The sequence below is a fragment of the Ailuropoda melanoleuca genome, chromosome 20 (genome assembly GCF_002007445.2).
Source record: "Ailuropoda melanoleuca isolate Jingjing chromosome 20, ASM200744v2, whole genome shotgun sequence".
NCBI classification, from domain to species: Eukaryota; Metazoa; Chordata; class Mammalia; order Carnivora; family Ursidae; genus Ailuropoda; species Ailuropoda melanoleuca.
Window position 1 is genome coordinate 27,667,921 of NC_048237.1, and position 23,607 is coordinate 27,691,527.

Sequence of the window (23,607 nt, forward strand, 5' to 3'; positions counted from 1 at the left end):
TTGGTTTACAAATCTTGAAAGTTTTAAGATGGATTCTTCTTGCTTCTATGTTTGGTTTTCCTCATCTGTTTAAAAAGGATAACAGTATCTCCCTAGGCCCAGAGAAAGTATCCTGTACCTCATCTCTATTTACAATATACTATTAACAGACTCAAACTCCTTTTTAAAAGATTCTGAAAGCCATGTAGTTTATTAGTACAATTATATATAATAGGAATATTTCAACATAAATTTTGAAAGGGAGAGACCTTCCTTCAGTATGATGTATAGTTTACTGAGTGAACTATCAGTTTCTATGTCTTAGGATTTTCTATTTGCCATTGTGTCTTGAGATTTGCTAGTCATGTTCCCAAGTATTCTTAAAAGTCCACCGTTAGTTTGCTTAAAAGTGATGGGTGTTTCATTTTTTGTGTAGCATTAACATAGTTTTAAGAGGAACTCTTCATTTATTACTGTTTTGGTTATAACCTCACCACAGACCGCGCAGGATTCTGAGGGAAGAAACTAGTTTCTTTTCGGATGCCAGTTTCTGTTGGCTAGATGTTTTGCCAGTTCTTGTACTACAGAAGGGATTTGCGTCCAGTCTGAAAAGGGCAGAGTTGGCTGGTCTGGTTTGTCCCACTGCCTTTCCCAGGACCTTCACTCGTTCCCTCCCTCCTGCCGCAGCCCCACCTCCTCCACACCCGGTGAGCTTCGGCCGTTGCCCCTCCGAGGCCCCGCCCCCCCTCGCGTCTGCGCTCTGGCGAAGGGGCGGGGCAGCGGCGCGCTGACACCTGGCGGCCGCGGGGGGCGGGCCGAAGGCGAGCGTGGGCTGGGATTGGCTGGGGCAGTGCGGGGAGGGCGGGGGGAAGGAGGGGAGACGGTTGTAGGGCTCTTGCTAGTGCCCGAGCCTGTGCGGCCTGAGGGGCGCGGAGACTCGGGGAGGGAGACGGCAGCAGCATGGCGGCCGGGTGTGAGCCGCCCAACCCTCCTCTTCCCCACTGTCGCCGCCGTCGCCGCCGGAGTCGCTGGGACTCTTTAGTCTGCGTGTGTTAGTTGTAAGCCTGCTGCCCGCCCGTCAGTCCTCCGGTCCACCCGCCCTCCTTCCTTTGCCACTGGCAGCCCGAGGGTCGGGCGGGCCGGATAACTCCCACTCCCACCCCACCCACAAGCCTCGGGGCCGGGACCATGGAGGACGTGAAGCTGGAGTTCCCCTCGCTCCCGCAGTGCAAAGAAGACGCTGAGGTGAGTTTGTCCGGTGACTGCCACGCACAGGCCTCCCCGTGTGGCTCCTCGGCCGCGGGGCGACCCCAGGCCCCAACCGTCGAAGTCTCCCGCTCCGTCGGAGCCCTGTTGCCTTCTGAGACCGTCCTGGGACCTCGGGGAGCAGCCTCCCTCTCGCGGGCGGTGTGCTTTGACCCTCACTCATTGAGTACCTGTTCCCCTCCTGAGACTGGTGGAGGGGCTGCTGGGTCTGGGCTCCTTCATTCAGTGGGAAGGGCAGAAGCAGTCCTTTCTCCCCCAGGCTCGGCGTCGAGGACTTACTTTGAGTAAGGTTCCCCTCTTTATTGCCAAGGCAATACGAGGTCAAGTTTTACATCTCAAGTTGAGGGATATTTTGGTGTCATCGATTCGCTTGTGGGACACACGGCCCTTAGATGTGAAATAGATCTGGGACCTGAACTTTGGAAGTGCGCCTTCAAAAAGTTTTCCAAAGTAGTTGTTTGGTTTTTTTGGTTGTTGTGGTTTTTTTTTTTTTTTTTTTTTTTGAGGCAAAGCCTTGACCCGCAGAATAAAATGTCACAAAGCTTGTACATTTGAATCTAAAAACTTAAGTCATGAAACTTGCCCTTTGGAGGGGAGTTGATATTGAGAATGAAATTCTTTATAATCTGTTCTCCTGATTTCTAATTCGGGATTTTTTGTACTCCACCTTACTTTTTCCTTGCCTAAAGTTTGTATTGAGTTTTTTCTCCCATCTCTTGCTAGTTTAAAATAAAATGATGTTACACCCTACTAAATTAGAATTTTCTGAAGACTAAATTAGTAACAAGACAAGGATACTCAGGAAAAGGAAAAGACAGGGATACTCAGTTATGCTCTAATTGGATCAAGGAAGGTTAAAATTTCTAGTTCTAAATATCTTAAAAATAATTGGAAAATAAGGCTGTATGTTTAAGAAACCTCAGTTTATACCAAATATTCTTTTGAATATCTTCTTTTGGGGTTCTCATTTTTTGTTTGGAGGGATCCTTTGCTTGTGGTAGTAGTCTTTCAGAATTTCATATTTTAAGAGTCTTAATTAGGAAAAAAAAAGGTTGAATTTAGATTATTTTAAAAAATAAATTTACATTTTTTCCTTTGTTTAATGTGGAGTAATGTGAATGGGGAATACGCTTTTTGTCCTTAAAGTGATTCAGTGATTTCAGTCTGGAAGCAACCTGAAGAAATAGTGTAGAGCATTCTCTCTTTTAAGGTGAAGAAATTATAGCTTACTGAGAATAAGTGATATGCCAAGGTAACAGTAATAAGACACAGTTGAGGACCTTGGTCTCTTGATTCCTAATTCATTGTTTTTAATACACCTCAATTCTTCTCTTCTCTGATCTTAAAAATTCTAGTTTAAAATGTTTACAAACTTGCATTTAATCTTTATTATGTATATGTCTTACTCCTGTAAAATTATAAAATCTTACTGGGAATATAGCTTTCCTCTGCAAGGACAGAAGTAATGCTTAAAGCCTAGTAGATAGTGATGCAAATATTATTTACTGAAAGCCAATTCATTCTTTTTTTTCAGAGCATGAGATGTTTGTTTTCTTTTGGTTGCAAGTGACAAAAACCAACTCAGACTAGCTTAAGCAAAAGGAGGAGTAATTAAATCCAGAAAGGTGGGGGTGCAGCTGGTCTCAGGGACTTGACTAGACAGTATTATAAGGCATCAGAACTACCTCTGCCCCTTGTCAGTGCTTGTCTCTGCTTTCTCTTAGGGTTTCTGCTTTTACTCTGGCGTCTCTACAGATACGGAGTTTGACTGTCAGCTGCTTGAAGGTCACACTCTTACAGAGCTTACACATTAAGGAATAATATCTCTCTAAGCTTCATTATTTAAAATCTAGAGGATTGGCTTAACCTAGGTCATGAGCCCTCCTTTGGATCAGTCCCTATAGCCATAAAGGGGGCAAATACAATGAGGAGCCCAATCTAGGCCATATACTCGCTTCTATGGCCAGGGGAGTGAAGTTCAATCATTGGTATCCCTCCCACCAAAACCATAGGAGCATTTCCACAGAAGATGGAGGGTCCTTTCTGGGCAGACAAAACTATAAATAACCATTAAAAAGGGCATATAGTTACTCATGATAAACAAATAAAACAATGTTAATTTTCTAGTATCCCATGAGATACGTAAAGTGTCTAATGGTCTTACATAGTTATGGTGACCAGCCAGTAATAGTGTTTTTCCATCTATCTAGGAAACATGTCAGGAAACCTAAATTACAATCCAAACCTTATTTTAGTAAAAATGGAATTCAAGTAGAGAAATTTTAATGCATGCTCTTGATGGTTGATGTGATCAGTCTATGACAGCTTGATGATCCTGTCATCTCTATAAGAATATTAATTCCACATTTCTTTAAGTACTAGTCGGAGTATTCCTTTAGGACAGTCCTAGCAAAAATTTAGCTGTGTTCTGATGGGTTTGCAAAAAGATTGTCACTCCTTTGTTTAAAACTTTGCTGTGATTTCCCGTTTTAAGGATGAAGTTCAGACCCTTAACATTATCTGCAGGTTGTGTGCAGTCTGGCATCTGCCTGCCTTTCTGACCTCATTATGAGCTACTCTTCCCCTTGTTCCCCTTTCTGTTTGCCCTAGCCATGTTCATCTTCTCTCAGTTCCTGGAATGTTTTAGTTGCCTCCACCCTCCCACCCCAACCAGGACCTTTGCCATTTTCCCCTGCTGTGGCTGCCAGCACTACCCTTGCCTCACCTAATTAACTATTTGCTCTTGGGTTAGATCTCACTTTAGGTATCATTTCTTGAGAAAGGTGTTCCCTGATTTGCCAACTCCACCTTTGCCCCTCTCCCACCCACTCATCTCCCAGAATAGTTTAATCCTCCAGGTTTATAAGTCTCTGTAGCACATGGTAGGTACTTTTATACCTATCTTGTAACAGGTATCATACTGATAGTTTTGGTCAATGTCTATATTCCATGATAGACTGAAATTTTCATAAGAGAGTTTATTCACTAATATGTTCCTGTCTTATTCCCCAGTTTCTTGCACTTAACACACTGTCTGGTATATACCATAAACTTAACAAATGTTTGTTGAATTAATGAAAGAATCTTTTTTTTTTTTTTTAAAGATTTTATTTATTTATTTGACAGAGATAGAGACAGCCAGTGAGAGAGGGAACAGAAGCAGGGGCAGTGGGAGAGGAAGGAGCAGGCTCATACTGGAGGAGCCTGATGTGGGGCTCGATCCCATAACGCCGGGATCACGCCCTGAGCTGAAGGCAGACGCTTAACCGCTGTGCCACCCAGGCGCCCCTAATGAAAGAATCTTGATTGGTTTTGGTAGTAGAGTCTCGTGACAAGATTACAGAGTTTGTTTTTAGATGTGAAGAAAAGAGCAGCTTACAGTCTCTATTTTTAAAATAAATTAGTTGCACAGTTAGGGCTATTGGTTTTATAATTCAGAAATTAATGTTTTCAGATAGAAAGTGTAATAAAATTTATTTCAGTTGCAGTTTGGCAACTTTAATGTTACTCTTTCTATTTTCCTTTCTCTTTTGATTCCCATAGTACAGAGTAAAAAATAGGAATTGCTTAATATTTCTGATTGCGGATCCTTTAAATTTAGAATGGTGCTTTTTAAACCTGACTGTAGAGTAGAATCACCCAGGGGGCTTTTTAAAAAATAACCATTCCTGGACCCTACCATCACCTATTCAGACTTAACTGCTCTGAGGTGGAGTCAGATAATTCTAACGGCAGCCAGGTTTATGAGTAACTGACTTGAAAGTATCTTACTTGAATGCCCTTCTGTCTCTTGTTTTTGGGTGAAAAACTCCTTTGTCCTTTGGTTGAAGCAAAACTTGAAATAGGGATGAGAATTAAAGAAAGGGGCTTATTATGAAGAGGGCTAATTTTTTTGGAGAAGAGAAACTAATACTAATTTTTCTGTTTTGTGAAATGTCCCAGCTCTGGTATAGTATTCTATGATTTTTTTTTCTCTGAACTGCTCCTCCCATCAACTAAAATTCGTAATCTATTTTGGTATTTCTAAAGGTTGTTATGTTTCATTTAGCCTGATCCATCTGATAATAAGAATTAAGTTTTTATTTTATCTAATGGCTACAGTCTATATTCTTTGCTGTGTTTATTTATTTACTGATTTTTGAATATTTTTCTATCCCCTAAGTGCAATTTTAAAGCTCTCGTAACTGCATTTGTATGAGAAGGAAGGAGAAAACGTGAAAGATGTTTTTGTTTTTTTCTTTTTTTTGAAGATTTTATTTATTCATTTGACAGAGAGACAGCCAGCGAGAGAGGGAACATAAGCAGGAGTAGGGGGAGAGGAAGAAGCAGGCTCCCAGCAGAGCAGGGAGCCCGATGTCGGGCTCAATTCCAGTGCCCTGGGATCTGCCCTGGGCTGAAGGCAGACGTTTAACGACTGAGCCACCCAGGTGCCCCTGAAAGATGTTTTAATATGCCATACCTTCTAGCTCATATTGATGATTGAAGGATTTTCACTTGTGAATTAATTTTCATCAGAAGCATAGTGTGTTTCACAATTAGGAGTATTTTGGTTCAGCTGGCTTGCTTTGGTTTGAAAAATATAGTTGGACTGCTTGGCTAATCGTCTAAATTTCGGAAACTGATTCTACTAATTAAGTACAGTAGTAATTCACAATAGATCATTGGGAATCTGATTTTAGCAGCATTGTGAGCAGGCTGAGATTAAGATTGAGTGTGATTCAGGCAAGACTTGGTTGTTAAAGACATATTCAGACAGATGGACGTCTGGTAGAGCAAGGCTGTGAGCATGAATGACTTAAAATCTTGATCGAGTATGCCAAAAGCATTAGCAGAATTGATAGACAAGGCAGGATTAAGATTTGTTTTGTAGGGTAGGTATCGGGACTAGGTAGACAAAGAGGGTAGATGCTTGAGATCAAAATCTAATTCTAGCACTAGGAATAGTTTAATGAAATCTGTGAGAGAAAGCCTTTTAGATTTCAAAGGATCCATGTCTATTACAGCAAGTCTGATGCTCACAAAAGTAGGCTGTGTGCTTTTTTTTTTGGTGAGTAGGAATAATTTTTCGTTCTCTCCTGCAGCACAACTTGCTTTTTACTCCTATATCTTCCTTATATAAATCATACACGTCCTACTGTATACAATCTTTTCAAAGCTCAAAATTTCTTTGAAGCCTCTTATTTCACTTAAAACTTCAAGTAAGTTTTGCATTCTATCCCATATGGTCATGTTTGTTTTAAAATAAATAAAAATAAAAATTAGTGGCCGGCCAGTGAAAACACTTTTTCTCCCAAAAAAAAAAAATCTTTTGGTAAAATTGATATTCCAGAAGGAAGCACATTTATCCTGTGTCATTGAGTGCCTTCTAGCATATATAGTGCTAGATATTCCCTGGAATATATATATATATATATATACACCATTTCACTATATACGTCCTCCTGGTTTTTTTTTTTTCATGCACAGTTTAGGCATTTTAATTTAGGTAAATTCAAAAGTACACATTTCTTTAATCGCTTTTCTTCTTTCTTGTAACTCTGATAAGTTTCTTCAGGAAGATAAGGCTGTCTATTAGGCTAATCAAGAATATTTTTTTTAAAAAGGGAAAAAAAGATCTAGCACCATATATTTCCGTAATGTACAACTATCATGTGCTTATTCTGTGGCAGGCACTATGCTCAATGTTAGGGGTACCATGATGAAAATGACAGTCTTTGCTTAAGTTCTTTAAAAACTTTAGTATAAAAAGGTTATAACATATTGGTAAATTAAACATACAAACATTCATTTTGTACAAATTGGTTACATTTCCCCCTCCACTGGCTTGGGAGTTACATACTTTATTTCTGTTAATCCCTATAAGTTAATCATCATCATTTTATGCAGTCAGTATTTGTTTAACTACAGCTCTGTCTGCCATATAGTTCCTTCTTACATTGAGAGACTGTAGAGTGTCAGTGTTTCTGAAGTCAACTACTTAGACTCAAAGTTAACTTAGTTAGGCTCTCTGTGCCTAAAGTAGAAATGTAAGAGAAAACAATATTTTCTTTTGTGGAGGGCAGAGAGAGAGGGACAATATTAAGCAGGCTCCAAATAGGCAATGAATATTATGATTTCTGTAGCCATAGTTTAGTTTTCTCTGTTCTTGAACTTCATATAAATGGAATCATGTAAAATGGACTCTTTTGTATATGACTTTTTAAAAACATTTATTAGAGCGTGCCTGTGAGTGGGGGAGGGGCAGAGGGAGAGAATCTTCAAGCCAAATCTCTGCTGAGTGTGGAGCCCAACACAGGGCTTGATCTCACCACCCGTGAGACCACAGCCTCAGCTGAAACCAAGAGTCAGATGCTCTGAGCTGAAACCAAGGGTCAGTTAACATCATAACTGAGCCACCCAGGCACCCCTGTTTATGTCTCTTTTCATTGAACATGATAACTGTGAAATTCACCTATATTGTGTTTATGAGTAATAGATTCTTTTTATTGCTGAGTACTATTTCATTGTATCATAATTGTTATGATTTCATGGTCCTGAGATGGAGCTCCATGTGGGGTTCCTTGTTCAGCAGGAAGTCTGCTTGGGGATTCTCCCTCCCCTTTCCTCTACTCTTCCCCCTGCTCATGTGCTTGCATGCTCTCTCGCTCTCCCTTAAATAAATTTTTTTTTTAAGATTTTATTTGAGAGGGGGAGAGAGAGACAGAGAGAGAGCGAGCGTGAGAGCACAAGAACAGGGGGAAGGAGAAGCAGATTCCCTGCTGAATGGGGAGCCTGATGCAGGGCTCAATCCCAGGATGCTGGGATCATGACCTGAGCCAAAGGCAGATGCTTAACCAACTGAGCCACCCAGGCACCCCTTAAATAAATTAAAAAAAATTTTTTTTAAAAATCTTTTGTGCCCTTTTTATCTTTGCTTTTTCCAAGGTTGTAAAGATGTTCTATGTTTTCTTCTAGAAGTTTTGTCATTTTTGCATTTGTGTTTATACATACATACTTTTTTTTCCTTTTATTCATCAAGTATGTATTGTGTGTCAGGCACTGTCATCAAGTTTTGGAAATAGATGCAACAGTGAAGACGGGCAAGATGTTTGTGTGGAGGAAGGGTTTGGGGTGGGGGTGGTGAGGAGAGGTCAGAATCAGAATTCATTTTATTTTCTAGACATTTATCTAATTGTTCCAGCACCAGATGTTGAAAGACTTTTTTTTCCCTCCATTGAATTGCCTGTTATCTTTCAGGAAATTAATTGGTTGCATATTGTGAAGGTCTTTTGGATTCTTCTTTTCCGTTCCTCTGTTTGCTTTTAGTCTGGAAAAAGAAATTCTCCTCTTTGTGTTTGGTATACTGCTATTTACCTGTGTATTTCTTTTTTTTTTTTTTTTTTTAAAAATTTTTTTTTTTTTTTGCNTCGACAGAGATAGAGACAGCCAGCGAGAGAGGGAACACAAGCAGGGGGAGTGGGAGAGGAAGAAGCAGGCTCATAGCAGAGGAGCCTGATGTGGGGCTCGATCCCATAACGCCAGGATCACGCCCTGAGCTGAAGGCAGACGCTTAACCGCTGTGCCACCCAGGCGCCCCTACCTGTGTATTTCTTTACCCTTATCTTGTTTGGGATTTAGTGGGTTGCTTATTTCTGAGGTGTGGTGTCTTTAACCAGTTTTGGAAAATTTTCAGTAATATCTTATGTGATATTATCTCTCCTTTATTTTCTTTATCCTCCTTCTGTAACTTAGATTTTATGGATGCTAGACTTTTAAATTCTGTCTTATGTGTCTATTAACTGATCATATTTTCCAACTCTGATTTTAGGTCATTTCTACAGATCTATTTTCCAGTTCACAAATTCTCTCTTTAACTACATCCTTTCTTCTGTTTAGCCTGTCCACTGATTTCTAATTTCATTTGTATTTTTTCATTTCTACATATTCCTTTTGGTTCTCTTAAAAAATAAGTTTCTTAATCCTTGGTCATACTTTTGATGCTCTCATACTTTTGCTCTAAATGTGTTATATTTTTCATCGTCCTAATATCCACAGCCTTTGTGAATGTGATTCAGTTGTATCTTTTTTATGGTGGTTCATGTCCTCCTCTTTTGTTAATTGTGAGCTCATTGAAACTTATCTCTGTGAATTATTTCTGATCTAGGTTTAGGGTATGCTTCATCAGAGAGAAAGTGCATTTGCTTCTCCCAAGAACCAAAGGACACTATCTACCCAGAACCACTTGACATTGAATTTTCACTTGGCCTCACAAAAATAATTGAATTTTCATGCTAAAGTTGAGTGAAGGCCAGATTGTGGTTAGGAAGACTCCATCCCACCACTACCACCACATTCTACTCAGACCCAAAGCTAAGAAAGGCAAGAGTACTCATTTCTATGGGGATGAGATGAGTTCCCCTCCTCCTCAATCTCCCCAGTTTATCATTTGCTGAGAGTGTTGCCTTTTGGCGTCTCAGCTTTTTGGTGTTGATCTGACTTCCCTCTTTGATCAGGTCCTACTCTTTGTCTTAAGTCTCACATATACAGAATCATTTTAAATAAGGCCATGGTGAGGATGTGGAACAGCTAGAGCTCCCATACATTGTTGGTGGGAGTGTAATTTGGTTTTGGAAAACTTTTGGCAGTGTCTAATAAAGTCATATGTAGGCCTACCCTGTGACTTAGTAATTCCATTGCTATTTTTTAAAAATTAATATGTAACGTATTATGTGGGCACCTGGGTGGCTCAGTTGAGCATCTGCTTTCGGCTCAGGTCATGATCTTAGGGTCGTGGGATCGAGCCCCACATCGGGCTCCCTGCCCAGCAGAGAGTCTGCTTCTCTCTCTCTGACCCTCCTCCCTGCTTGTGCACTCACACACTCTCTCTCTCTAAAATAAATTAAAAAAAATAAAACACATAAAATGTATTACTTGTTTTAAGGGTACAGTTCTGTGATTCCTCAGTCTTATATAATACCCAGTGCTCATTACAACACACACCTTTCCCAGTGTCCAGCACCCTGTTGTCCCATTCCCTTACACCCTACTTTTTTTTTAAGATTTTATTTTTTTAAGCAATCTGTATACGCAATGTGGAGTTTGAACTCACAACCCTAAGATCAAGAGTCACATGTTCTTCCAACTGAGCCAGCTATACACCCCTCCATTGCTACTTTCATATCCAAGAGAAATAAATGCATGAGTGCATCAAAGGTCGTATAAGATAATTTTCACAGTACCTTTATTCATATTTGCCCAAACCTGGAAGCTACTTAAATCTGCACCAACAGGACAGTGGGAAATTGTGGAATATTCATACAGTCGTATATTGCACAGCAATAAAAAGGACCAAACTACTGACATACACGACAACATGGATGAATCTCACACACATTAGGTTGAGTGAAAGAAGCCAGACATAAAATAGTACTTTTGTGATTCCATTTATATTAAGTTCAGTGACAGGCAGAACTAAATCTATAGTGATAGAATTCAGTGGTCATCTCTGAAGAGAGGATATTGACTGAGAAGAGAAGGAGAGAACTTTCTGGGATGACGAAAATCTTGATCTGGGTAGTGATTACATGGGTGTACTGCCTGTGAAAGTTCATAGAGCTCTATATTCAGATTTGGGCATTTTAACACTTCATTGTGTGTTCTTTTATACCCCGATTTTAAAAGAACAGAAGGAAGTATAAGGCCATGAAAGATCAGATCCTCTTCGGGTATGGCTTCTTAGGGTTTATAGCCTACTAATACCACATTGCTAAGATCCATTTTCAACATTAAAGAGAAAAAAATTCTTTCTCTTCTTTACTAAAAAGAAAAACTGCTGACTGTATTGCAGGAGTGCTATTCTGTCTTTTCTGTAGCCAAACTCAAGAGGTTTGCTGCTTGGGGTGCATTAAATTGAACACAACCCAAAGAAGTATTGAAAGCAAAGAGTTTGGGGGCACCTGGGCGGCACAGTCAAGTGTCTGACTCTTGCTTTTGGCTTAGGGTGTGATGTCAGCGTTGTGGAGACTGCTTAAGATTTTTTCTCTCTCCCTCTCTTCTCTCTCTCTTAAAAAAAAAAAAAAAAAGCAAAGAGTTATTACTTGTCACAAGGAGACAGGGAAATGGCTCTCAATTACCGTCTGTCTCCTCTTGGGGTTCATGCATAAATTTTTATTCTGTGTGCTGGACAACAGGGCCAGGGAGCTTGATACATTAAGGAACTTACACATTTTGTTACCTAGGCACTTGGTTTCAACTGCTCATGCTTAGTATGTCAACATGCTAGTACATACGTTGTATGTTCAAAAAATGTTTGGAAAACCTCGCCCTTGGGAGGAGATCTTAGTATGATAATGAGCTGGAGGTAACTTTAGGGCACCTGGCCGGGGGGGTGTGTGTGTGGTACTGCTATGCAGGGCTCAGCTCCAAACTGGGTCAAACTGGCTCACGGTAGAGGGTATCTGGTGGAACACCTAGCCATAGCTTGTTCTGCAAAACAGACACATTCTTTCCTGCTTTCCCTGCTTTTCCCCCTTCCCCCTCCTCCCTTCTGCTGATAGTCTCCAGCTCTCTGATATGAATAATTCCCCATTGCATCCTAGCTAAGATTTCTGTTACAGATGGATAACATTTCTACCTTACGTGTTAAAAATACTTTTCTGACTTGGAAAATCTAGGTGAAGGATAAAGGGAATTCCTTGCACTATTTTTAACTTTTCTGTAATCCTAAAATTATTTAAAAATGAAAAGGGGTTTGGTTGGTTGTTGTTTTTTTTCTTTGATGGGGGAAGGGGCAGAGGGAGAGGGAGAGAAGCAGACTCCACTGAGTGCAGAGCTAGATTTGGGGCTTGATCTTATGACCCTGAGATCATGACCTGAGCCGAACAAGAGTCTGACACTTAACTGACTGAGCCACCCTGTTTGTTTTTTAATTTTTTTTTATTTGAATTCATTTTAGATTGGAAGAACAAATACACAGATGTACTTTTTTTTTTTTTTAAGATTTTATTTAGTTGAGAGGGAGTGAGGGAGTGAGTGAGAGAGCAAGCAAGCGAGCATGCACGAGGAGGGGGAGGGAGAGGCAGCCTCTCTGCTGAGAAGGGATTCCGATGTTGGCCTCGATCCTGGCCCTGGGATCATGACCTGAGCTGAAGGCAGACACTTAACCAACTGAGCCAACCAGGTGCCCCCACAAATGTACTTCTAAGCATGTTACTATGTATGGTTGTAGAAATTGTCTGCATGTAACATTCGCTGGATATTGGCTTAACAAGGCACATTATTTTCTACAAATTATTTTAATCACAAAGCATTTAAAATAACATTTTGGGTTAAAAAAATAAATTCAATTTAGTTAACATATAGTGTATTATTCGTTTCAGGGGTAGAATTTCGTTGATTCATTAGTTGCATATAACACCCAGTGCACGTTACGTCAAGTGCCCCCCTTAATGCCCTTCACCCAATTACCCCATTCCCCCACCCAGCAATCTGCAGTTTGTTCCCTGTAGTTAAGAGACTCTTATGGTTTGCCTCCCTCTGTTTTTATCTTATTTTTCCTTCCTTTCCCCTATGTTCATCTGTTTTGTTTCTTAAATTCCACATATGAGTGAAATCATTTGGTAGTTGTCTTTCTCTGACTGATTTTGCTTAGCAGAATACTCTCTAGTTTCATCCACATCACTGCAAATAGCAAGATTTCATTCTTTTTGATGGCTGATTAATATTCCATTGTGTATACACACCACTTCTTTATCCATTCATCTGTCGATGGACATCTGGGCTCTTTCCATATTTTGGCTATTGTGGACATTTCTGCTGTAAACATTGGAGTGCATGTGCCCTTTCGAATCTCTATTTTTGTATCCTTTGGATAAATACGTAGTGTAATTGCTGGGTTGTAAGGTAGTTGTAATTGATGTATAATGTTTTACTAGTTGCAGGTATATTACATAGTAATTGGGCAGATCTGTATGTTGCCCATGCTCACCATAAGTGTAGTTAACTTCTGTCACCATACAAAGCTGTTCCAAATTATTGACTATATTCCCAGTGCTGTGCTTTTCATCCCCGTGACTTACTTTATAACTGGAAGTTTGTACCCCTTAATTCCTTTCACCCAAAAATAAAGGATTTTTTTGAAAAGCTTTTTCAGTTTTAACTTTGAAACCTCATTTTTGTTTATAATTCTTAGTTTTAAGCAGCCAAGTTAGAAACTTCTGGAGTGCAGTCCATTTACAAATGAGGACTATGCACTATATTTGATTCTTTGTATTAATTCACTGTAACTGCTTTTTTCTTTTCCCAGTTTTCTTTATTTTTTAAAAAAGATTTATTTATTTTGGGGAGGGAGGGGCAGGCAAAGGGAGAGGGAGAGAATCTCCAGCAGACTCCCTGCCTCTCAAGGAGCCCAGTGCAGGTCTTGATCCCAGGAGATCAAGGGCCCTGAGACCACTACCTGAGCTGAAGTTAGGAGTCAGGTGCTCAACCGACTGAGCCACCCAGGTGCTCCTCTTTTCCTAACTTTTTTTCTTTTAACATTTATTTATTTATTTATTTTAGAGAGCTCCTGTGCACGCACGAGTGGGAGGGGCAGAGAAAGAGGGAGAGAAAATTTCAGGCAGATTCCTGCTGAGTTTGGAGGCACTGGCAGGCTGATGTCATGACCATGAGATCATATGAGCCTAAACCAAGAATTGGGTGCTTAACCCAGGTGCCCCTTTTCCCAACTTTTTTTTTTTTTTAAGATTTTATTTATTTATTTGATAGAGAGAGAGAGCACAAGCAGGGGGAGTGAGGCTCCCCACTGAGCAGGGAGCCCGACTTAGGGCTCGATCGCAGGACCCTGAGATCATGACCTGAGCTGAAGGCAGATGCTTAACTGACCGAGTCCCCCAGGTGTCCCCCAGCTTTTAAAATGTTTTCTGTCTTTTGCCATTGGCATTTTGCATTATTTTCCAACTTGTTTATTTTGGTCTGCATTCCAAAGACAGAATGAACTCCATACTTTTGTGAAGTGTATCTTTAAAGGGAATCAATCTAAAAGACAGAATTTCAAGCCCAAGTAAGATATGAAAAAGGCTGTTTGATAAGCATTTAGAGGTTTAGATCAGGGTTGGCAAATACCTATCACTTAACATTCTTTCATCCATTACATACACTGCTCATTGATCACAGTGCTCTTTTTTTTTTAAGATTTTATTTATTTATTTGACAGAGAGAGAGAGACAGCGAGAGAGGGAACACAAGCAGGGGGAGTGGGAGAGGAAAAAGCAGGCTTCCCAGCGGAGCAGGAAGCCCGATGCGGGGCTTGATTCCAGGACTCTTGGATCACGCCCTGAGCTGAAGGCAGATGCTTAATGACTGAGCCACCCAGGTGCCCCACAATACTCTTCTTCTTAAGTCTTTCCTCACACAGTGTTTTAGCTATCTCCTGCCAGTTGGTTAGAGTTGACATGAATCACAAAAAGGCTATTTGACATTTCTGATTTGGAGGATCAGTTTTGGGGAGAAATTTCTGGAATATCTGTTCTTTTAATTAATGAATTATTCCATCCACTGTATGGAGTAACATAATTGTAATTTTGGAAGGGCGGTTACCTAAATAATACCTTAATCATTGTTTCTTGTCACTTAAAAATTTCAGGTGAAGCCAGTTGAATTTATAGAATATTAAACTACGGTGGATTTTTTAAAAAATCCATACACTTGCATGTCACATCTTTAACTTTTAATTGGATAACATTTTTTATATGTGATTTACTTTTATTCTTGTGTTTTCCTTCCATCTTTAAGGAATGGACCTACCCTATGAGACGAGAGATGCAGGTAAGATAACCTTTTTGTTTATTCAAATCAACCCATAGTGTTATTATCATTATTAAATAACCTAATTTCGCAAACGATTTGAGACCTGTTGACTCATAATCTGTAGGTTCATTGTCAGCATATTTAAGTTAATCGTGGGTCTTAAAAAGATGGGAAGTGAATTGTTTCCTTTCTTCCTTAGATTAGAATCATCGACATAGTAATATATGTGTGTGCTTAATGAATCACTTTGTTTTTCCTTATCAGAAAAATTGGGTACAATACTTTTATTCCTTTTGAACCAGTTTGTTTTCTGTGTCTGGCTAGTTTAGATAAGTCCGAAAGAGTTGACTATAAGGCAAATCACTCTTGAATAATTGTTCTTTTTTGTGTCTGATTTCCAGTCAACTTCCATAATGAAGTCCTCCAGAAGACTAAGTTGAATACTCGCAATATGGAATGATAAAATGATAGTTAACCCTCATAGCAGTTTGTTTTTCTGTCACATTTCTTACCATTTACAGTCACTCTGCTAGCCCCAGAATCAAGCTATGTCTCCTGTTCCTGGGAACACCTTGATTTATAAAAATCTGTTTCTTTTCTCTATTAGTGAAAATTCTCTCAAAGTATCTGAGTACCTATGAGGCATTTTACTTGATGCTATGGGGAATGTAAAGATGAGTAAAATGTAATTTCTGCCCACAAGAAGCTAGTAGGAGAAATCAGACTTATGAGCAAATAATTACAATTTTTCATAGAACTGAACTGTAAAATTATACTATATTTGTATCTAGCATATGATATAACTCGATTAAAATCTTTCTGTATTGAATTTACATAGAATAAATTTTAATCTAGCATTTGGAAGGTGTTTATTTAAGATTGTTGAAACTCTGTCAGTAGGCAAACATTTGATATTGGTCTTTTTTAAACTTTGCAATAATACTTTTATTAACTATAGGTAACAACAATTCTAATCTTGTGTTTTGTGCTTTTGATTTGGCTGAATAAGGTTTTGTGTAATTCCAAAGGGGTAATTTTCTTTATGCCTATTTTATTTGTAGACTATAGCAGAGAATATAAGTAAAATTAGAGCTGTTTTATTAATCTAAAAGACAGTCATATAGGGGCATCTATATGGCTCAGCTGGTTAAGCGTTGGACTCTTGATTTTGGCTCAGGTCATGATCTTAGGGTCATGAGACTGAGCCTCTCCTTGGGCATGCAGCCTGCTTAAGATTCTCCATCTCCCTCTGCCTCTCTACCCCTCTCTCTCTTTTTTTTTTTTTTTAAAAAAAGGCAGTCATATAATACGCTAATTTTACCCAAACTGCTTCTAAAAAGCACTGTGGACTTTCAGATATCTGACTTTTCAGAACTGTATTTAAACTTTAAATGTCTCATTTGATATATAAAGCACATCTGCATTTCTCTTCCCAATCATTTGCTTAGTGTGGCTGGGAAACGTTCCCTAAATTACAAGCTTTTTAGCAAATTATTGTAACAACTATGAAAATACTCCACAAATCCACTTATATATAAGTATATAATTTATATAGCTTTAAATTGTTAATGGTAAATATCTCAATTTTTTTTTCCTAGGAAATTTTACCTGGATTGTTTTTAGGTCCATATTCTTCTGCTATGAAAAGCAAGGTATGAACTTTAGGCTAGGTTAATCGAGAGACTATTAATCAGCTTTTTTGGAATAAATTTATTTAGTAGTAAGAGTTTTATTTGAGGGAAGGTCCACAAATATTGCATGTTATTCTGGAGTGCCTACCTCTTTTTAAATTTTACTGGACCATGATTGTCAAGTGTTTCACCACAAATCACAAATAAGTATATTTGACATTTTAGTTAATCTTTCCTTACCGAGGGTAAATGTGTGTGTGTGCATGTGTATGCACGTGTGTTTTAATTGATAAAATCTTATTTCTGTTTTTCCAAACCTCAGAGACCTGGATGCTCCAGGCTGTAAAGTGTTCTATTCTCTGTCTCCTATATAGTCAAGGTGAAATGGATTTCTTTAGTTAACACCGTTAACAGGGTAAATTTCATTTTAATATATGAATCAATTTTGTTGCCACTTCCTAGAGGATTCAGTCCTGTGAATTAGGACAGTGCTACTAGTTACCTTTGAATTATAATGTGAAACATACCACGTGCTTTCCCCAGTACCCTATTTAGAAGTCAGTATTCTTGTATATGATATCTACCTACAGTAAGTTTTGTAATAATAAAAAAAAAAAAAAACAAAAAAAGCAAAACTAGAATTTTTAACTTTAATGTTTAATGTATTTATGAGTTTTAGATGAATAGGGAGTTTTTAAAAATTAGAGTCATTTCTTTGAAACTGGAAGGTTTTTTGACTATTGAGGCATATGTAAGAGTAAACCTATCTTTGATGGCCTACAGCTAGGTTGGAAAGAGTGGGGTGTTGGTAAAAAAAGAAAGAAAATACTAAGGAAAAGATAGATAACTGTAGACTTAACTGTGACTTACGATAAAACAGAAGTCAAATAAAAATTCACAAAATACTGGCCTTCAAGATGGTTTCAGATTTTGGATTTAGATTGCTTTTTGTATTCCTACAGCATTTTATAATATACCTATTATAGTATTTGTCACATTAAATTACAAGTATTCACTTACAGATCTCCTCAAAACCTCTTCCCCCCTCAATTTCACCGTGGTGTAATTATTAGGAAAAGTTTCTGTGGCAAAATTAGATTATTTCCCATTCTGAATCACCATAGTACAGCTCATATTCCTTTTCATGCCATCATCCAAAAAATATATAACAACAACAAATAATAATAAAGATAAACCTTTAGGGAATAAATTCCTTTTCTAATATTTAGTTAAGCCTATCGTTTATTGCATTCAAATACATTTGAACTGTTTGTGTACAATTTTTCTGTGGTTTGTAGGTATGAGATTAGGTCAGAATTTGCTTTATATAAATGAAAATCTGTTGAAAAGTAAAAAATATTCTGTGTGCTATTACATTTGGATCCTATTTTTTTTAAGGTTTGTTTTTTATTCAGTAATAGTCTAATATGCCTTCAAAGCTTGTTAGAGCAGGTTTTAATCCATAGTTACGTATATCTTCTATGGTTTCTCACACAAAGTAGATACGAAAACTTATTGTATATCACAGATCAAGTATAAACAAAAGAATAGAAGTTGAGTACATTTTGGAGGTTTAATAAATACGAATATGGAACATTGATTAAATATTAATCCTACCAAATGCTTACCTCCCTTCTAACTCAGGGTGCACTCAGGAAATACAAAGATAATTAAACTCTATCTAACCTATGCCAGACATAGGAAACTTTGCTACAAATACATTTAAAACTTGAAAACGTTTTCTTAGCTCAGGCTGCTATAGTAAAACGCCATAGACCAATGGCTTCAACAACAGACATTTATTTCTCACAGTTGCAGAGGTTGGGAAATCTGAGATCAGGGTGCCAGCATGGTTAGATATTGGTGAGGGCCCTCTTCCTGGCTTGGAGATGGCTGTGTTCTGCCGCTGTTATCTTTCCATGACAGAAAGACGAAGCTCTGCTACCTCTTCCTCTTATCAAGGCACTCATTTCATGGGGCTGCACCGTCATGACCTCATTTAAGTCGGTATTAACTCCTAACGGCCCCATTTCCTAATACCATCATCACCTTGGGGGTTAGGGCTTCAACTACGAATTTTAGAGAGGCACAAATATTCAGTCTATAACAAATATAAATTATTCTTTGATTTCTCTTATGGATTATTAATATTATTGTTATGAACTATTTAATGTAGAAAGTGGGAATTATATAGGAGTATAAGCTGGATGTATAGAAAACTCAAGATTATGAATTCTGATTTCTCTTGCCAGGATGATTTTGTTCCTTCATTTATCGAACAGATAATTATTGAACAGTTAACATGTTCAAGGGACTTTTACACATACTTTGTATGAATCAGTGAACAAAATCCTTGTTCTCATGGAAATCACATTCTAACTATTAAAATAGCATGTCATGTTACATATATATCATGTCATATATATTACTTGTATATAATATGTTATGTACATTATCAAACACATTATATTTGAAGCCTATAGTCACTTGCAAATAAAAACTTACTTGATAATTAATATCTAGGATTGTCATATTAAATCGCTTTAAATGTAGAGCCAAAAAAACACCACAGAATATAATATCATTTGGAGTTGCCAGTTTTAACTTTAGAAGAACTGAAATGTTATTAGTCTATGAACTGTATAAATTAATTCTGGTTTGTAGTAGAAAAAGTATACTGGGAGAGGCATGGTGTAGTCCAGAGATTTGGGCCCTGGTACTGCTATTAACTATGTCAGTGATGTTCAATAACTGTTTATGCCTTAGTAGTCCTTCTAAAGAATAAAGATTGTAGTCAATATATGTAACTACTATTTACTGAACACTTGCCATGTGCTCCAGGCATTGTGCCAAACACCTGACATATATAATTTGTCTAACCATTCAATGAAAAGGTTAGTATTTTCCCCATTTTCACTGGGAAAACTGAGCCACAGAGCTCACGGCATTAGCAGAGCTGGAACATAGAGCCTGGGCTCTCATGACTCCAAAGCCCATGCCTTTAAACCACTATCTAGTATTGTTTCCGAAATAAATTATCTTTAAGGTCTCAACAAGCTCTAAAATTATGTAAAATAATGGTATTAGACTTCTGAGGATATGTAATATTTATTAATCTTGAATCACTGATCTTGCTGATCACTTCAGCTATATTATAAAATTAGCTTTAATTCCCTGTACTTAAAGTTCAGATGTGGCTGTATTCTAATGTTCAGTCCTATGTATTTTCAAACATCTGTGTTACAGTAAGATGATGTTTTGTATTTTAAACTATTTCTCTACCCATCCCTCTTTTTTTATAGCTACCTATACTACAGAAATATGGAATAACCCATATAATATGCATAAGACAAAATATTGAAGCAAACTTTGTTAAACCAAACTTTCAACAATTATTTAGGTAAGAATTATTGCTATGATTAATTAAAATGTTATGAGCAGCAAACATGTAATGTAGTTTTTATGTCAAGTTGATTTTATTATAGCAGACTTCTGTACATATCTGTTCTTGTGTGTGGGTGGGTGTGGTGTTTTTTTGTTTGTTTGTTTGATATTTTGTGGTGGGCAGTGAAACAAAGTTTATTGAGCAATAGTAAAGTTGATAGTACAAAGCTCCTGAAGAAGGAGGGGACCCAAGAGGGTTGCCTTGTACATTATCTGTTTTGTAAGGATGGTCATATGGTATATTATCTAAAAAATACGTTTCCTTTAAATTTTAAATAAGCAATGCATTTAATGCAGAATTTTAAAGATCCAAAAGCATGTACAGTATACTGAAGAGTTTCCCTATTTCTGTGCCTTAGATACTCAGTTCCCCTCTCTAGAGGCATCCACTCTTACTTCTTGAGTATCCTCCTGGGATTATTTTATATATACAAGCATATTCCTGTAGATAAAATTTTTTTTTTTTTTACACCGGCTTTAAAAATGTTAATGCATTTTAGAGATTGCTTCATATCATTACTGCAGTGGCTTTTTAAATGTGCATCGTAATCCGTCGTATGGCTATACTAAAATTTATCCAACTTGTCACCTATTGGGCATATAGATTGTTTCCAGTTTTTTGCTAATATAGTGGGTATTCCTGTATGTGTCATTTAATTCATGTGTGAATATATCAGTTGGATAAATTTGTAGAAGTTGGAATTGCTCGATCAAAGAATGTGAGCTTTTAAAATTTTAATGGATGTTGCAGATTGCCTTCCAGTGAATTGTATCAGTTTACGTTCCCACTCTGAAGTGAATTAGAGAGACTCTTTCCTTCATATCTCACCAAGACAGAATTATAAAACATTTTTAATTTTTCCCAATTTCCTAGAGTAAAAATGATCTCTTGTGTAGTTCTTATTTGCCTTTCTTATTTTACTGAGTGTGGCTGAGCATTTAATGGTTTTTAATGTTATTTTAACTTTATTTTAAAAATAAAGAACATGTATTACACATGATACAAGAAAAGAGTGACAAAAGGGTATATAAATAAAGTAAGTCTCTTTCCTCCTCTAAACCCAGCCATCCAGCTTCCTCCTATGAGGCAGCTGGTATTAACCCTTAAGTATCATTCTAGAGATATTTTCTTTGTATATAAAAGCACATATGTTACAAATATTTTAATGTGCTGCTTTACTGTTTGTAAAAATGAAAGCAACCTGACGTCCATCAGTATAAGATACTCTAAAGTAGATTGTGGAAATGTATAATAGAATACTGTAACCATCATAATGAATGAAATATTTCTAAGTGTGTTGATTTGGAATAATCACTTAAGATTTATTAAATTAAAAAAGCAAGGTGTACAACCAAGTGTATACTCTCAATGTGTTTAAAAATATAATATAGGGGGTTTTGAGGTTAAGATGGCGGAGGAGTAGGGGGCCCCTTTTTCAGCGGGTCCCCTGAGTCGAGCTGGATAGGTACCAGACCAACCTGAACATCCACGGAATCAGCCTGAGACGCAGGAAGATACATCTGGATCTCTACAAATAAACATCTCCAGTGCTGAGTATTGACGTACGAAGCGGGGAGCTGTGAAACCGCGCACAGATATCAGAAGATAAATGGAAGGGGGAGGGAGCCGCCATGTCTGGGCGCCGGGAAGCGGTAGCCAACTGCACGGGGGGAGCGGGCAGACTCGTGGACTGGCACCCGTGAGAGAGCAGACTGAGACCGTGAGCCGGGAACGCGCACCACCAGACTTCTCACGCAGCTCCGGTTTGCTCACTGGATCCAGACTGAGACCGGGAGCTCTGGAGAGCGCAGGGGCGTCTGGCAGCTGGCGGTATTAGAAACACAAAGTACAGAGACGAGCCGGCCCTGGAAGTGACGGCTGGGACGTTGGGTGTGGGGCGCACATCCCAGGACGCTGCAGGGTTGAGCAGCACCAACAGTAACAGAGTTAAAGTGGCCAGAACATCAGTGGAGAACGATCCGTGATCCCTTTGTTCTGAGACAGAGGCTGAGATTCGGCCACTGCTGCTTTGACTCTCAGAAGAGGCACAGCAAGCCACCAGGGAAAGCCGCCAGAGAACAAAAGCCTGGAAACACCGGCTCACAGTGTGCCTATCCTCATCCCCCCTCGAGGGGACACGGAGACTCTACCCAAACAGGGTTTCCTGAGTATCGGCGCGGCAGGCCCCTCCCCCAGAAGGTGGGCTAAAAAATCAAGAAGCCCACATCCCTAAGATCCCTATTAAAGAAGGGCGCATGGCCTGGGTCCCGGTCAATAATTTGGGCTCTGGGCAACCCCGCAACCTCTCATCAGAATGACGAGAAGGAGAAGTACCCCCCCCAGCAAAGAAAAAGCAGTGAGTCTGTGGCCTCTGCCACAGAACTAATGGATATGGATGTAACCAAATTATTAGAAATGGAATTCAGAGTAACAATGGTCAAGATGATGAGTAGACTTGAAAAAAGTATTAACAAAAATGTTAATGTGAATATAGAATCTCAAAGGGCGGAAATGAGAGCGAATTTGGCAGAAATTAAAAATTCTATGAGCCAAATGCAGTCAAAACTAGAGGCTCTGACGGCCAGGGTCAATGAGGCAGAAGAACGAATCGGCGAATTGGAGGATGGGTTAGTAGAAGAAAAAGCTAAAATAGAATCTGGACTCAAAAAATCCACGCTCAGGAATGTAGGTTACGGGAGATTACTGACTCAATGAAACGTTCTAATGTCAGAATCATTGGCATCCCAGAGGGGGTGGAAAACAGAGGTCTAGAAGAGAGATTTGAACAAATTGTAGCTGAAAACTTCCCTAATCTAGAAAGGCAAACAAACATTCGTGTCCATGAGGCAGAGAGGAGCCCTCCCAAGCTCAACCATGACAAACCTACGCCACGTCACGTCATAGTGCAATTCGCAAATATTAGATCCAAGGATACAGTCAGTATTGAAAGCAGCCAGGGCAAAGAAATTTCTCACGTACCCAGGCAAAGGTATCAGAATTACGTCAGACCTGTCTACACAGACCTGGAATGAGAGAAAGGGTTGGGGGGGCATTTTTAAAGCTCTTTCAGAGAAAAACATGCAGCCAAGGATCCTCTATCCAGCAAGGCTGTCATTCAGAATGGATGGAGAGATAAAGACCTTCCAAAATAGCCAGTCATTGACCAATTTCGTAACCACGAAACCAGCACTACAGGAGATATTAAGGGGGGTTTTATAAAAGTAAAAAGGCCTCAAGTGTTACACAACAGAAAGTCGCAATCTATAGAAACAAAGACTTTACAGGCAAATTGGCATCATTAAAATCATATCTCTCAATACTCAGTCTCAATGTAAAGGGCTTAATGCTCCCATAAAGTGCCACAGGGTTGCAGATTGGATAGTAAGACATGACCCATCCATTTGCTGTCTACAAGAGACTCATTTGGAACCTAAAGATACATTCAGACTGAAAGTAAAGGGATGGAATACCATCTTTCACGCCAATGGACCTCAAAAGAAA

The 23,607-nt window shown here is 38.7% G+C and overlaps 1 protein-coding gene across 3 annotated transcripts in view; it reads left to right on the forward strand.

The window, feature by feature from the left end:
* Nucleotides 1-846: 846 nt before the first annotated feature.
* The window catches only part of STYX (serine/threonine/tyrosine interacting protein), a 46,214-nt gene continuing 23,453 nt past the window's right edge, over nucleotides 847-23,607 (forward strand). For 2 of the 3 annotated variants that reach the window (XM_011237288.3, XM_011237289.3), the window contains exons 1-4: nucleotides 847-1,224; nucleotides 15,016-15,048; nucleotides 16,629-16,682; nucleotides 19,964-20,061. In XM_011237288.3, coding sequence (XP_011235590.1) covers nucleotides 1,168-1,224; nucleotides 15,016-15,048; nucleotides 16,629-16,682; nucleotides 19,964-20,061 — 242 coding nt within the window. In that variant the 5' untranslated portion in view covers nucleotides 847-1,167. The remainder of the gene's footprint in view (nucleotides 1,225-15,015; nucleotides 15,049-16,628; nucleotides 16,683-19,963; nucleotides 20,062-23,607) is intronic. The other variant, XM_034648343.1, reaches the window with a different exon arrangement.